Source organism: Protomyctophum parallelum, assembly GCF_964188405.1.
Source record: "Protomyctophum parallelum genome assembly, chromosome: 22".
Classification (NCBI taxonomy): Eukaryota; Metazoa; Chordata; class Actinopteri; order Myctophiformes; family Myctophidae; genus Protomyctophum; species Protomyctophum parallelum.
In genome coordinates this window covers 31,220,548-31,237,966 of record NC_139714.1, presented here as the reverse complement: position 1 = coordinate 31,237,966, position 17,419 = coordinate 31,220,548, and the positions used below count along the sequence as shown (strand labels likewise).

Genomic DNA, 17,419 nt, shown 5'->3' with positions numbered 1-17,419 from the left:
ATAATAATAAACTTTATTTGTATAGCACTTTTCATACATAAATGCAGCTCAAAGTGCTTCACAGGGCAGGACACAAAAATAAAATACAATAAAACACAAGTAGTTAAGATGATAGAACAATAGCAGAGAACAAAACCGAATATAAGAACATAAAATAAATAAAAACACATAAAAAAATAAAAAAATAAAACTCAACTAAAAGCAAGAGTGAAGAGGTGAGTCTTGAGTTGAGATTTAAAAATGTCTACAGAGGGTGTGTGTCTGAGCTCGAATGGAAGTTTATTCCAGGCTGTTGGGCCATAGAAGCAAAAAGCTGCCTCACCATATTTTTTGTGCACATTCTTTTAGGCACTTCAAGTAGGCCAGCATTGGAGGACCTGAGGGGGCGGTTAGGGACATATCTAGGTAGGCAGTCACGGAGGTACGGAGGTGCGAGACCATTGAGAGCTTTATAGACAAGTAACAGAATTTTAAAGTCAATCCTAAAAACAACCGGAAGCCAGTGCAGAGATGCCAAAACTGGAGTAATATGTTCTCTCATCTTAGTTCTAGTTAAAACTCTAGCTGCTGCATTTTGGACAAGTTGGTAGGTAGGTAGGGCCAGGCCTTAATTCTTGCGCCTATTGAGAACTCTAGTTTCAGGCGCGGCTGCACTAACTAGAAATGCACTCTGTCGAGCTGCCAACTTGTGTGCAAGCATGAGCGCGCCACGCAGGTACGCTCACCACTTCTGGTACGACTGCTGCTCTGAGTCCTACAGCTCTCTGCTGCTGTCTGGGTTTGAAATACAGCAGAAATACAGACTGCTGCTCTGAGTCCTACAGCTCTCTGCTGCTGTCTAGGTTTGAAATACAGCAGAAATACAGACTGCTGCTCTGAGTCCTACAGCTCTCTGCTGCTGTCTGGGTTTGAAATACAGCAGTGGTCAGTGGTCCCTCATTGCCCGGTGGAGTACACCGACATACACACATATGTGTGTATGTCGGTGTACTCCACGTACCTCATCGAGAACAGTGTTTTTTCATTGGCTGGTGGAATGTACGAATGTACCGATCGCTGTTCTTGGTCCCTGATTGGCCGAGCGACGCCAACAATACATACTTGGTCTCTGATTGGCCGCGCGACGCCACCGACATACGCAGCCGATTACAGTACTTGCGCGCTCTGCTTTGAGCAAGTAATAACTTTGGAGCAGGCCCGTCTATAGATTGAATGGACGGGGAAAATGGGGATGGATGGGGAAGGTTCAACATTAGGGTGTCAGAACAGGTTCTGACATGCAGTATATCCATATATGGAGATCTAAGGGTTTGAGGTTTGAGGTCAGGGATCTCCATATATGGGCTTAATTGCGACAGCAGGTCGCATTTACAATGACATCAGAGATCTCCATCCCTGATGATGTCACGTGATGTCACGAGACCTGGGCTTATTTGGGGGCATTTCCATGTATGGGGATAATGAGTGACTGACGGGAAATTAATGATTTCATATAGTCTTAATTGGGGGCGTTCCCATGTATGGAGATAATGAGTGACTGACAGGAAATGAACGATTTCATAGTACGGTAAATACGACCTGTGGTTGCAATTATAGCCACACATGATTTTGGAGCGGTTACCGCCATTCATAAATGCGAACTTGAGCTCGACTATACCTGGAGCGCTTGACCAGGAAAAGCGTCTGTGTCATTTCATTGCTGCCTGCCTGAGCTTGGATAGGACGACTGTTGCGTTTCCATTTTTAACTATACCCATAAACTGAAGCCTTATTGATGAAGACAATGAGGAAATAACATTGAATCAACACTTCGCGTATGAAGGAGGAACTGAGGTGAGCAAAACGTGTTTTACTTCAGTTCTGCTGGGATTTCCCAACAGTGTGGGAAGGGAGTTGCTTGAAATAACAGCAGGTGCTGCTGGCTGTCAGCAGTGTGTGTGTGTGTGTGTCTGTATAATGTCCCCATTATGCAGACATTCTGCATACAGTCATTGGCTGCTGTTTTACACTCTATCTGGTATAATATCCATGGCAGTGAATTCTATCAAACCATCCACAGCAACCAATGATTTGGTGGCGGAAATGCGTCCATGTTTAAATTGACATCCTTCAGTTGATAGAGTTGCTCGCTGCCTGTGACTGTGTGACTTCAGATTGAGTATAACTCCTATAGAGAAAATATGACCTGAGCCAGCGCCACGGAGCGCTGGCAATGGCTGCGTCACGTCACGTCACGTCACGTCACGTCACGTCACGTCCCCTCCCCTCTCTCTCTCTTCCGCCAATCTTCCGCCGTAGTCTGAAAACCCACCTTTTCAGAATCCATCATGGCCCGTAGCACTTACCCCACCCCCTTAGATAGCATTTCTGTAGACGTAGATAGCATTTGATACAGTCTTATAGCATGTTATGTAGACAGCACTATAATTGCATTGTATGTAGTCATAGCACATCATAGTACATAAGTATAGCATAGTAGTATAGATGTATAGTTCATATGTATAGTTTCATCATATAGATATTCCACTGTTACTTTCTTAGCTTACGCATGTCTCATGATAAATGTTCTTATGTGATGTATTCCCATGCTTTTTTGTTCCTGCTTAATGTAAGTCGCTCTGGATTAAGAGCGTCTGCTAAATGCCTAAATTGTAAATTGTAAATTGTTACACTCTCCCCCCTTTCTCATCGAATCCAACATGGTCCAGGGCAGGCCGGCAGATGGCTGCCCACCCAGACCCTGGTTCTGTTTGAGGTTTCTTAATTCCTGTTAAAGAAGGGGAAGTTTTTCTCCTTGCCACTGTTGCCCAGTGCTTGCTCATGGGGGGGGGGAACAGTTTGGGTGTCTGCTTTACATGTAAAGTGGCCTGAGACAACTTGTGATTTGGGCACGTTAATATAATGGAATTGAAGCCATGTTAACTTCTAGTGTCCTTTCCTCAGTTCTGCTGTGGTATGAGTGACCTTGCCTCAGGTTAGAATATGCACGCACGCACACACACACACACACACACACACACACACACACACACACACACACACACACACACACACACACACACGTTCCCACACTCGGTCTGTTTATACAGGCAGAATTGACAAGTGCTGAGGGTAATTTTTTTTACCCTGTGTGTGTGTGTGTGTGTGTGTGTGTGTGTGTGTGTGTGTGTGTGTGTGTGTGTGTGTGTGTGCGTGTGCGTGTGCGTGTGCGTGTGTGCGTGCGTGCGTGCGTTTGTGTATTGTCCTGTACAAGTATGTCCTGTCTGTTTTGTTATGTGTACCAGAGTATGTGTCTAAATAAAGAACAAAGAACATGAGGGTTACATGATTACAAAAACTCCTCTCCTCTCCTCTCTTCATCACCACAGTGACAGTAACCAGGAAGGAAAGACTTCCTTGTGTGTCACAACCACCGTAAAGACTAATTGTGTATATGCCTGCACTATACCTGCATTGAGTGATCTTGGTACATAGAAGTTGATCTATTGAAGAATCTGACAAAGTACATAATTTTTGTTTTTGTTTTGATTGTATTGCTGTATTGTTCTTTCTGCTTTGGCAATGTAAACGTATGTTTTCTCATGCCAATAAAGCCCTTTGAATTGAATTGAATTGTGTGTCCAATCATCTGGGGCTAAAGGTGTCAGAAAGAGGCGTGCGTGCGTGCGTGCGTGCGTGCGTGCGTGCGTGCGTGCGTGCGTGCGTGCGTGCGTGCGTGCGTGCGTGCGTGCGTGCGGGCGTGCGGGCGTATGCCATCCAGGGAGGAAAAAGTCTCTGAACAAACAGAAAGACATCATTCATTTACTGTAGGAGCAGGACTGGAAGCATGGCTGGCTGAACACACATACATGCACGCACACGCACACACACACACACTGGAGTCTATAGAAATGGATTGATTGTGTGTGCACGCATGTGCGTGGAAACAATAATAAGAATGTTTATACGTTGTGCAGTGATCAGTGACCTATTTGGTAAGTGGTATTTTTACAGGTGTGTGTGTGTGTGTGTGTGTGTGTGTGTGTGTGTGTGTGTGTGTGTGTGTGTGTGTGTGTGTGTGTGTGTGTGTGTGCGTGTGCGTGTGCGTGTGCGTGTGCGTGTGCGTGTGCGTGTGCGTGTGCGTGTGCGTGTGCGTGTGTGTGTGTGTGTGTGTGTTTATGGTGTTGCCAATGGAATCTTGCCCTGGAATAGACTTTAGCTGTTATAAACCAAGATACGATGAGAGAAAGGAGGCGGGCCTCTCTCTCCATTTCCACAACATATTGTCTCTCAACAAGCTTGATCTACAAGTTTGAGTGTTTTAATGATAAATGAAGTCAAACAAAATAAACCATTTATGCACTGCTGTTGTTTTTCCTATCAGGTACTGAGCCTAGGTGAGGTAGGCCTACTTTTACTAGCCCTTATACTGGGCCTACTTGAGTATTTCCAATGTTCAATAGGCCTACTTTTACTTCTGCGCCACTACAATTAAAAACAAAAACAAAATTTTTGAAACATTATGATAAGTGAAATGGGTCGACACTCTGCATAATGGCCCTTACTTGTATTACTTGAGCGTTTACATTGTAGTATATAGTAATATATAATAATAATATAATATATATATGTAATATATATTGTAGCATATATATATATATTATATAGGCATAGGCTATTGGTATAGCCTAGCTTTTACTATTTAGTAAATAGTACTTTTTTCCACCACTGATACCCTACCACCAAAGAATGTTGAATTTAATGAATGAAATGTAACAAAACGTTTGAGAATCTATCCATTGCTCCCCCCCCCCCCCCCCCCCTTCTCTCTCTCTCTCTCTCTCTCTCGTTTCACTTCCTCACGGCGGGGAGGAGGAGGAGGAGGAGAGAGAACTGAACCTCTCTCTCTCTCTCTCTCTCTCTCTCTCTCTCTCCGCTACTGTGGTGGGATCTCACTTCTCCCCATGTCACTTTAATCCAGTTCTGTCATACTGTACTGTGCTGTCACTTAAACTCTAAACACCACGGACCGTTAAAACCTTGTAATTCTCGTCTGTCTGCCCTCTGCCGTTTGTCAAACTTTAAGATTTATAACTTTTTGAACGTTTTTAAGACGGTTTGAGTCACTTTCAGTAGATGTCTGTCCCGTTTTCCAACGTTTCTAAAGAAGAGGAGAGCGGCTCTTTCTGACAAGGTCAGTGTTTGAATGGCTTCGTGTGCATTTTGTTCACTTTTTGTTCAGTTTAGTTAAAAGTTGTGCTTCTTGTCTGTGTGGACACGGATAGTATTTTTCAGATAAATGTTTAAAACTCAACTGTGGTTGCCAACTATAGTCCCCTGGCTCAGCTGGCTGGTTTTCCTTCTGCATTTTACGGTAATTGCATTCACCTTGTTGAGTTTCACAGGCAGCTGTGAAACTTCTATTCTACTCTGTAATCCAGAATTCTATCTTAAAGCAACAAGCTGCAATAGGATAGCCTACTTGCATGTTATGAGTTGCATTGTTATACTACTTGTCAGTCAACCAACCTGCAGTAGGTGTCCATACCCGACCCCATGCGGTCTGTATTTCTCAATGAAAGAGAAGAGAGATTGACCACCTCCATTCGAACCTACAGATTCATTTCATTCAGTTAAAATAAATTCTGGTTTGCAGCTTTATTTCCTATATTGTAGCCTACAACAGTGCACTGTGCAGTCTGCTGTTCACTACACACATCCAAATGGACGGTCTTATTCTAGTGTAATGCTGAGGATTAGTGTAAAAAAGGGTGAGGGGACTCCTTCAATGAGGGAAAAACATGATTTAGCATAGCTCTGGTACATAAACCCTAATAATGCTATGGATGGACCAGAGCTACGTAGATTTAGCAGGGAGTTGAGCTGAGATCTCTGGTTTGAGCAATATTATTTTCCTCCAGCTAGACTGCTAGAGGATATATAGCCTACATGAATATTTTGAGACTAAAGTTATACTCAGAAGCATATTGTCGCTGGAAACCTTATTTATGTCCAAAACCGTTACTTTCAGGAAATGAATAAATAAATACATTAATAATAATAATAATAATAATAACCTGTATTCCAATGAATCCAACAAGCTCTTAATTAAATTAAATTAAAAAACTATTAATATTTTGTATTGGTTCAATATTTGTCTGATGAAAAGCCACTTGTCCACTATGGTGTAAGGGACCGTAAAAAAACCTTTTAACACCCTCGCCGCACGGCTTCCCACACGCCAATTGTGTTCGTGTAGAGCAGTGGTTTTCAATCAGTGGTCCGGGGACCACCAGTGGTCCTTGAGGGGGTCCCAGGTGGACCCCAGTTAAATGATGGAGAGTTGGTAACCAAATGGACCCTTATGGATTTCTTTACTCATTTTAAATTTAAACGATTTTGTAACCCATTTCTTCACCCCTGTGTCAATTACCTAATGTGATCCTGGGCTCTACACACCCTCCACCAACCTAGTCCCCATATATGGGGGACATGGGGAGAGCAACGGACTTGAACTCATGCTTCCTTCATGCCTGAGTGTCCAAGTCGCTCCTTTACACCTGACAGGATTCTTTTTACTCTTGAGAGCATAAAATGAAACCACTGAGCACCCAGATAGTACGATACTAACCGGTGATGGAAGAGTACTGTGTACTTAAGTACAAGTAATAAAGTATGGGTGCTACACCAGAATGTTACGTGCAGTATCGGTAGGAGTGCACCAAAGACATCAAGAACTGCCAGCCAGCAAATTGGTGCTGTGGGAACCAACACATGGGCATCGAATCAAGAGGACATCCCACATTAACCCATTCTGAACGGGAACCCGTTTTGGTGTTGGCATTATGTTATGCTTTAGCTATTGAAAAATAGCAGATCTACAAGCTCATAGATACGAGCTTGTAGGTCTGCTATTTTTTGAAAAATCGAAGAACCTCATATGAATCTGATCTCAGGTCAGAATGGGTTAACATAATGTGGATGTACTCAAGACGCAGGAGCGCAAAGTACCAACGGACTGGCCAGATGTATGGAGAACCAGATGTATGGAGAACCAGATGTATGGAGAACCAGGATGACCACCTAGAGAGATCAATACTGGCAATGCAGATATACTGTTACAAGTCCTGTATTCAAAATGTACTTGAAATAAAAGTACAAATATATATTGGCCGCAAACTATACTTGAAGTACCAAAAGTAAATTAATGTTAATGGTTAACTCATTCTGACCTGAGATCAGATTCATACGAGGTTTCCACTGGACACACACACACACTGGTCTGATTAACCCATTCTGACCTGAGATCAGATTCCAAAAATGTCAGTCGTTCTTCGATTTTTCAAAAATAACAGACCTACAAGCTCATAGCGCGCCTCTCGGTGGCGCGCTATGAGCTTGTAGATCTGCTATTTTTCAATAGCTAAAGCATAACATGATGCTAACACCAAAATGGGTTCCCGTTCAGAATGGGTTCCCGTTCAGAATGGGTTAATGAATGTTTTGTAATAATGGTCAATATCTACAAAATAACTAGTAACTAACGTAGTTGTAGTGGAATAAAAGTATTCTAAGTAAAATATATTAGCCTCCGAGATGTAGTGGAGTAGAAGTAAAAGTATTCTAAGTAAAAGATATTAGCCTCCGAGATGTAGTGGAGTAGAAGTAAAAGTATTGCAAATTGGAAATACTCCAGTAACGCAAAAAAAGTACCACAAAGTTGTACAGTACTTAAAGCAAATGTACGTGCGACAATGTACGGTATAAAACAGGGCATTCATTTTTGAGAAAAGCTTAAACGTTTGGTTGGATGTAAATTCATTGGCGTTAATGGTAGAGGTCCCTGTCTTCAAGTTCATGGTAGGTGCGCGTAATTCACTGGCGTTACGTTAATGTGAGAGCTGAGAGGTTCCTGGCTTCAGGTTCCACCGTGCTGAAGTGCCCTTGAGCAAGGCCACTGAAACCGTTAATGGGCTGCAGGCGGTATAGCTGTTTGTGTGTTTGAATCCCTCCATTGTAATGAAACATGTACTGTAGCTGCATGTTATCTAACATCTGACCTGCTGGAATAAGGCTGCTGCCAGGTCACTACACATGCACAAAGGTAATAATGTCTACTCCAAATAATACAGCCCGTTTGGACTTTGATTTATGGTTATGAAAAGATTGAACACACACACACACACACACACTCCTCTCTCTCTACCTCGCTCTCTTTATCTCTCTGTTGAACAGTACCACTTCTATTAACCATTCTCCCTCAACCCCTCTCATAATATTACAAAGTGTGTATTTCCATCTCCCGGCATGCCTCCATGCATGTACGTCTGCGCAAGCACGTGTGTGCGTGCGTGCGTGCGCCTGCTTGCCTGCTGTGTGTGTGTGTGTGAGAGAGAGTCACACACATACAGTAGGTCAAGTGGAGCTTGCAAGTTATAACAGAATGTTCAGTAATTCTGATACAGAATCAAACGCATGTTGTATTTATAAACTTGAAGACACAGATAAGCTAGGCTACAGTTAGTGTGACATTCTGTGCGTGCGTGCGTGTGTGCCATCAAATATCTTCTCTTACCATTATTTTGATTACAGTCCACCAGATGATTGAGTGTTGACTGTAGAGACACATATCTGACTGTTATTGCATTGGTAAAGTTAGTTCTATTAATAATAATGTATGTGTAGTATTTAGTGCTGTCAGTACATACATAGTACTACTAATACTTGTATTACTTATTACTATACTGCTATATTGTTAGTCTGTTAGTCTAGTTAGTACTGTTACAGCCAGTACTTACTTACTACTATTAGTGCTATTAATATTGTTAGTATTGTGAGGTTGTCATCTTAGCCGAATGTTTTTGTCATTATTTTTGACAGATGCTGATTGGTTGTTGGCGGTTGCTAGGTGGTTGCTAGGTTGCGGCCTTCTATCTAAACCCACATGGAACGTGAAGGTTCATTAAGAAGGTAGGAGTACCCACGCACACACACATATCACGCATATGACGCACGCACGCACACACACACACACACACACACACACACACACACACACACACACACACACACACACACACACACACACACACACACACACACACACTTCTCTCATGCCCCCCTCCGCCTTCCATTCTTCTTTCTCTGTATCTTTCTGGCTCTCAGACTGAGGAAGTGAAACGTGTGTGTCACCTTTAAATACTTCCCCCCTCCTGCCTGTGCAACACCCCCTCCCCCACCCCCCCCGCCCCCCTTCCCGTTCTAAAAGGTCCCTTTGTTCTGAGAGAGAGAGAGAGAAAGAGAGAGAGAGAGAGAGGGGGGAGAGAGACAACAGGAGTTCCATCTCTGTTTTGGTTTTCCTTCCTCCGTCCGTCCGTCCGTCCGTCCGTCCGTCCGCCCGCCCGTCCGTCCGTCCGTCTGTCTGTCTGTCAGTCAACCATACATTCCTCTACCCTCTGTCCTCGTCCCTCTCAGTAACTCTCTCTCTCTCTCTCTCTCTCTCTCTCTCTCTCTCTCTTTGTCTCAATTATTTATTTTTGAGCACTGCTAGCCGCTCCAACGTGGCTTTGTGTGTGCCTCCCCTGTGACGTCATGTGGCAGCCAAGTTTTATTCCAAATAAACTATTACCAAATCCAAAACACTATAGATAGATAGTGATAGTTGATAGTGGGTGCGGTGCCCCCTCGGTCAACTAGGTTCCGTATGAATAAACATTTAGGCCATGTGGCCCTGAAAAAGGGATGCACGATGACGTTCATCATCATCATGATAAGAGACACAGCTCACTTGTGTGATTTCTTTTTTCACTAGGAAAAGGGTTGTATTATGCACTCACTCTAAAGTCTGTCCTCAAAAGTAGACCAATCACAGCTCCATTATCATTGATAAATCGATACGTGCAACTGTTGTTCTTGAGAAGCTTCAGAAGTTATTATTTATTGGTGAAAGTGTTTCCAAAGATCTGTATTGTTCTGTATTCTGGTTGTATGATTCACAAGGAGGAAGTGCACCTCTGTCTAGTTCAACTTCGCACCTGTCTGACAATGAGTGAACACATCATATTCCATATTAGTTTATTCATTACATTTTGACCAAGGGAATGTGTGCAATATCTCTGTTTTGTGTATGTTGGGTGTTTCTTCATGGTGTTTTTCCTTTTCCTATGTGAACGTGTCTGTTATTTGTATGCAGCTGTGACTCTGTCTCCAAGACAAATTTCTCCCAAGGGAGACAAATAAAGACAACCTTGAACCTTGACCACATCCCTATTCTGTGCTGAACATTCTGGACAGATAGCCGGTTGTGAGCTTGTAGGTTGACTATTTTCAAAGCAAAGAGATTTGGGGCAGAGGGGGGAAAAGAAGCAGACCAAGTCTAGAGCCCTAAGGGACCTCGGGCCAACTAAGTTTAAGTGGTTAATGTTTCACCCCAATTTAGTCAATTATCAATGGGCCTAATCTGTACATGCATTGGTTGGTGTTTTTTTCTTTTTTTTTATGTTATCTGAAAAATGTTGCATGTAGAGATTATGTTGGATGTTTGTCACTGCTATTACCAAACATACAAGTACATTTTTAGTTTTTTAACATTATGATTTTATGATAACCAAGTATAACAATAACAAAGTCATCATCACCATGGACTACAGTTGAGATGAAAGACAGTCAGGCGTGCTACTCTGGTTTATCTACCATTGCCTTGGCCAGGTCTTCCACTTGGAGTCCAGTGTCTCTGGCAACAGTGGTGGAAAGTAACTAAGTACATTTATTTTAGTACAGTACAAATTTGAGGTGTTTGTACTTTACTTGAGTATTTCCAATTAGCAATACTTTTATATTGCACTTGTCTTCTACTTACTGCTACATGCCTACATCTCGGATCCAAATTTACTCCACTGCATTTATCTGAAAACTTGAGTTACTATAGTAACTATAAGTAAGTATAAGTATAAGTAACTATAGTTACTTAACATAATTATCCACTTATAGCCCTATAGCCTATACAGTTCGGCCATTTGAAATTAGCAGATCCACAAGCTCACAATGTGTCGCATGTGGTACTTTACTACATTTTGATGCCTATACTTTTGCTCAAGTAAATTTTGAATTCCGAAATTTTACATGTAACGGAGTAGTTCTACGTACATTGCAGTATTGATACTTTTACTGTCTGGCAATAGCATCTACATACTGTATGTAAAATGACCTTCCTCTAGTCTAGCCCATTCTGAACGGGCACCCATTTTGGTGTTAGCATCATGTTATGCTTTAGCTATTGAAAAATAGCAGATCTACAAGCTCATAGCGCGCCACCGAGTGGCGCGATACGAGCTTGTAGGTCTGCTATTTTTTTTAAATCGAAGAGCGACTGACATTTCTAGAATCTGATCTCAGGTCAGAATGGGTTAATCAGACCAGTGTGTGTCCAGTGGAAACCTCGTATGAATCTGATCTCAGGTCAGAATGGGCTAGTTGGATAAGGAAGTCTCCAGAAGAGAGATCAGTGTAGCAGTTATCTGCTAAAACGGCACGTCTTTGGGCCAAAGTATTGTGAAAGATAAAACCAGTAATTGTGATAAAATATACAAAGTATAAGTAATAATATTATAATGAGATGGTAATACAATCACAGAGCCACAAAGAACTAAACCTTATCTCTGAGGCCGTGGCGCGAGGACTCTTGTTTGGTTGCAACTTGCCAATGAGCAGCAATGAGCTTTTTGTTGCTCTCAAACAGATGTTCAAGTTTGAGGAACACTTCTGTTGAATTTCTCACAGGGCAGCAGAAAGTTTACTTCTGTTTACAGCATGAGCACAGCATTGAGGTCTGACCAGTTGTCTGCCCAGTCTACAGTAGGCTACCTGTAAGGACATACAATACGCTGATGTACAGTATTTGCCCTTCTTTCCTCTGTTGCCAACCTCAGTTGATGATGTGGTGGCTGTTGGTGATGTGTAGGGATGGGCAATCGGTCAACACATCAGTATCGGACGATATTGGTCTTAACCCATTTTGACCGGAGATCAGATTCTAAAAATGTCTTCTACATCCTTACAGTTTTCTGAAAAAGCTATGTTTCTATGTCAGTGGTTCTTCGATTTTTCAAAAATAGCAGACCCACAAGCTCGTAGCTCGTAGCTCGTAGCTCAGATCTTGTAGATAGCAGATCTGGCGCTTGTAGATCTGCTATTTTTCAATAGCTAAAGCATAACATAATGCTAACACCAAAAGGGGTTAAACCAATATATCGGTAATCGGTATCGGTAAAATAATATATCGGTTTTAGCAGATATTATTATTATTTTATAATAATTATGTTGAAAAATAAATAAATAAAAGCCTTTGTGATGGTGAAGGCTGCAAATTCTATCAGTGTTTTCTGGGGAAGCTTTCAAAAGAGTCTGAAGTTGGAAGTTGGAACATTTGAAAATAAATGTACTACATTCATAATGTTGGGATATAGGCCAATAATGGTGCATCCCTTTTTGGAATTGCTTTTTTATTTTTTTTATTTCAGTGTTTCTAAGCCTTTTTTCAGAATAGCCATCGGTTATCGGCCATAACAGCAATTCATTATATCGGATATCGATATTGGCCAAAATGTCCCATCGGTACATCCCTAGTGGGGTGGGTGGTTGAGGGGGAGCAAGCTCTCTGTGCATGAATGCATCTGTATACGTCTACTGTATCATGTATCTTGTTGATGTTTTTTTACGGGACCCCCTCAAAAAATGAGATGCTGCATCTCAAGGGACTATCCCTTCAATAAGAATCGCACAGCAGGTATGAACTGAGCAGTGCAACTATACCTTTATTGTTATATTTACTGCCTTTGGTTGTTGACCTAAGCATGAGGGTTGTAATGATCCCTTCTTCCTGGCGTGTGCTTGTGTGTGTGTGTGTGTGTGGGGGGGGGGGGGGGGGGGGGCGGGGTCAATGGGTCATACTCAGACAGACGTACACACAAAGTCACTTGATGGAGGCGGTTGGCACCACTCAAAAATCTGAAATCTACAGAGACAGAATGTGACTGATGAATTCTCTCTCTCTCTCTCTCTCTCTCGGTTCAGGAGTCTACACAGGTTTAAGTATGGCGGTTCCTCCTCCAGCCTCACAGAGTTGTCTGACAGGAGATCAGAGAAGGGCGGGACAGACGAGTCCAGCAGAGACAGAGGGACACAGCAGAGGAGAGCAGGAGCCAACGCCACCTGGAACAGGTAAAGGTGTACCTGCGCATGTGGGTGGGTGGGTGTGTGCGTGTGTGTGTGTGTGTGTGTGTGTGTGTGTGTGTGTGTGTTGTGTGTGTGTTTTTTTTTTGCCTGACACCGTACGTCAGGGCTTGAGTTGCTAAAAGAGAGTTCCAGAAAACCTGTTTTCTTACCGTAATATCATGGCCATAATCCATTGATCACTGGAAAAGTAGGGAAAAAACAAGACATCTTGACATTTGTCAGGTGAAACCCTCCCTTCAACCCCTTAACGTTTCCTTTTTTGAGTGGCGCAACCACTCCTACATCCAGCAACGTCCGTGTACCTAGGTAGGTAGGTAGGTACCTGTATGTATGTTTGTATAAGTGAGCACGAGTATGTTACTTATTTATACCAGTAGGGGGCACCAGAGTACAGAGAAGAAATTGGAACGATACAGAGAAGAAATTGGAACGATACAGAGAAGAAATTGGACGATACAAATTGGAACGATACAGAGAACCAATAGACGGGAGTTGCACCACTCTGTTCACACTGGTGTGATTTTTTTGGTAACGTGTATGTTTCTCTGTCAAAACCTTGCGGCCGTTGTTTTTGTTATTTTATTAGTAGTAGTATAGTCACTCTAATTCCGGCGTAGCCGGTTTGAGCCCGCCTACCTTTTTAACAGTGGTTCATACCTACATTATCATCAGAATTCAGTAAAAAGAACTTTGCAGTGACCACTGTTGCAGCCAGCAAGCGAGAACGTCAGGGAGTGAGTGAGTGAGTGAGAGAGAGACAGAGAGAGACAGAGAGAGAGACAGAGAGAGAGAGACGGAGAGAGAATGAGAGATGCATGACAACGGCAGGGATTTCACTGTAGCCTGTAGGCTGTAGGTCTATTTTTAGCCTATTTTGTGCAGAACAACTGAACAACTGAAGATGTGAAGTTACCATTCCGCCAAATATTATTATGTCCATTCTTTCACTGCACTATACTTTGAGCCACTGGTGCTGCCTACAGGCGATGTTTCTTTTTTTTCCCTCTCTGGTTTTTTCAGTGATGATGATAATTGTTAGGGCCGACCCGAGCTTCTGGCCGACCCAGTTAGGGTAGGGTAGAGCCGGGCCTTAATTTTCAGCCCGATGAGAACTCTAAAAGAGTGTCTGTTCAGTAACAGTGGTCTCCCTGTTTCTCTGCCTCTTTATTTAACAGAAAATGCATTTTCAAATCAGGATATCCAATGATCAGGATAGAGATCTCAGGCAAGACAGACAGATTAAACAAGTGAAATTGGAAGCGATGATACAAAGAAATGAGCGGACAAAATTGGAACCGGAACAATATAAAGAATTAAGTCACCTAGATGAAAATGCCATGATCTGCCATCACCTCTTAATTGAGACAAAGATCTACCTCTCTGTTTTTCCAGAGAGAGAGAGAGAGAGAGAGAGAGAGAGAGAGGGAGAGAGAGAGGGAGAGAGAGAGGGAGAGGGAGAGGGAGAGGGAGAGAGAGAGGGAGAGGGAGAGGGAGAGGGAGAGGGAGAGGGAGAGGGAGAGGGAGAGGGAGAGGGAGAGGGAGAGGGAGAGGGAGAGAGGGAGAGAGAGAGAGGGATTGAGAGACAAAGAGAGAGAGAGAGAGAGAGAGAGAGAGTTATTTCCTATGGAATGTCATACTGTGTCAGACATTACTAGTGGAATGCTGTATTGTTGCCATCAGCTACACACATGCACGTGAGCACACACACACACACACACACACACACACACACTGTTGGGTGTAATGTTGCTGTTCTAACAAGTGAATAGACTGTAAGGCTCAGATCAGCATCAGGTACAGGACTCTAATGTAATTGTGTGTGTGTGTGTGTGTGTGTGTGTGTGTGTGTGTGTGTGTGTGTGTGTGTGTGTGTGTGTGTGTGTGTGCGTGTGCGTGTGCGCGCGTGTGTGTGCGCAGCATCCATAATGCAGTGATCTCCGTGTTCCAGAGGAAAGAGCTGGGAGAGAATGAACTGTACAACCTCAATGAAGGAGTCAGGTGACCTGTCTGTCTGTCTGTCTGTCTGTCTGTCTGTCTGAGCAGCGGTGCACTGCAGCCACCGTTCGGCTCTCACACTACTGCCTTGCTCACTGGCACTAACGCGCATTTGGTGATGAGAACGTGCCAACTCCACAGTGAACGAGCCAGTCCTTACTCCTGTTCCAACCGGTTCCCAAACAGTGTTTTCTTGCAGTGAGGCAACAGTGCTAACCACTGAACCACCTCAGTTTTTTGTTTTTTTTAATACTGTTTTTATTTGTATATGACAACTTCAGAATATCTTTGACAATAATAATGAGTTATTCAGTTATATAAAATGAAAGATAATGACAGGTAATGTAAATTCCACATACAATACATAATAAAAAAGATATATAAATGTGATAAAAACAAAAAAACAGTTAAACAATGACAAATGTGCACAGACAAACAAAACAAAGACCACAGGACAGACACTTGCTCTCAAAACTTTCCCAACACGTTGTTGTAAATTAACTGAATTACAGACATCTCTTTTTAAATGAGAAAAAATAAAATAAAGAAAAATACTCAGTTCCTTTTTTTTCTTTACTTTTCTTTCCAATTTTCTAATATGTTATCTATTGTGTAGGAGGGGTTAGCGTGCACCTATTGAAATGGTCAATGTGAAGGGTTGCCATGTCTGGTAAAATCTATCTTCACTCCCTCTCAATTCAAACTTTATCTTTTCCAATTGCAAGTAGTGCATAACATCTTTCATAAGTGTAGTGTGAGTGGGAACCTGTGCTTGTTTCCAATTCAACAGTATCAGTCTGCGAGCCAGTAGAGTCACATATTTTTGAACCACCTCAGTTTTAACCTATTAAGACCTGAAGCCGATTAATTACTCGGGGAGTCAGATCAACATATCCGCCTGGGTGACAGCAGACTGCTGGGCAAGCAGTGGTGCTTTGGCATGGGGGGGTCAGATCAACATATGGAATGAATTCTATACTGGCCATATATATGGAGCGTGTCTTGAGTGTACAGGGTTTGATGAGGTCAGATCAACACACAGGGAATTGTCACAACTCGAGTTGGCTTTATATGAGGCTTAAAAGGTCTTTAACCCATTCTGAACGGGCACCCATTTTGGTGTCAGCATCATGTTATGCTTTAGCTATTGAAAAATAGCAGACCTACAAGCTCATATCGCGCCACCGAGTGGCGCGATACGAGCTTGTAGGTCTGCTATTTTTGAAAAATCGAAGAGCGACTGACATTTTTAGAATCTGATCTCAGGTCAGAATGGGTTAATCAGACCAGTGTGTGTCCAGTGGAAACCTCGTATGAATCTGATCTCAGGTCAGAATGGGTTCGTCAGACCAGCGTGTGTCCAGTGGAAACCTCGTATGAATCTGATCTCAGGTCAGAATGGGTTAAATAAATACCTTTTGAAATGTGTATGGGGAAAATGAACGGGGAATTATTTCCTGGGTCCTCGTAGGGGGCGGGACTGCGACGCTCTATGGGCTTAATATTGATGACATCACGCTATGTCGCGAGGCATGACCATATATGGGGCGTGACCAACTGACTGGCGGATAAGGGATAATGCACAATGTCATAGTTATCTGCGACCTGCGGCCGCAATAATATAATATAATAACCTTAAAGGTATATTCAGTGATTTCACTCAAAAAACCTTAGGTTTCGTTTTTGGCTGTGGGACCCAGCCTTTCGTCCAATCAGGATAGAGAGTCAAAAACGAAACCTAAGGTCTTTTGACCCCCAGGGGTTAACTGGGGACAGGGAGGAACTCCTTATATGGCCAGCACACTCTATAGTAGGGAGGATTATCACAACAAAACAAAAAAATAAGTGATATTTGAATTAAGTGAAATCACTGAATATACCTTAAACCAGTTCAAAGGCTTTTCAACGTTGTCGTGTGTGGTATTCACACAATAGAACAGTAATAAGACCGATTGTTAATTTTTGCGTGTCTGTGTGTGTGTGGGTGTGTGTGTGTGTGTGTGTGTAGACAGCTGTTGAAGACAGAGTTGGGTTCATTCTTCACAGAATACCTTCAGAATCAACTGTTGACTAAAGGAATGGTCATTCTGAGAGACAAGATCCACTTTTATGAAGGTATAGTCACGCACACACGCATGCACGCACACACACACGCACACACACACACACACACACACACACACACACACACACACACACACACAGAGACTGG

At 42.7% G+C, this 17,419-nt stretch overlaps 1 protein-coding gene across 1 annotated transcript in view; it reads left to right on the top strand.

Moving 5' to 3' along the window:
* Positions 1-4,979: 4,979 nt before the first annotated feature.
* Positions 4,980-17,419, top strand: part of LOC310853723 (proline-rich protein 5-like) — a 21,533-nt gene continuing 9,093 nt past the window's right edge. Inside the window, exons 1-5 of the mRNA XM_083758133.1 lie at positions 4,980-5,173; positions 8,860-8,949; positions 13,051-13,197; positions 15,130-15,210; positions 17,216-17,322. Coding sequence (XP_083614259.1) covers positions 8,924-8,949; positions 13,051-13,197; positions 15,130-15,210; positions 17,216-17,322 — 361 coding nt within the window. The 5' untranslated portion in view covers positions 4,980-5,173; positions 8,860-8,923. The remainder of the gene's footprint in view (positions 5,174-8,859; positions 8,950-13,050; positions 13,198-15,129; positions 15,211-17,215; positions 17,323-17,419) is intronic.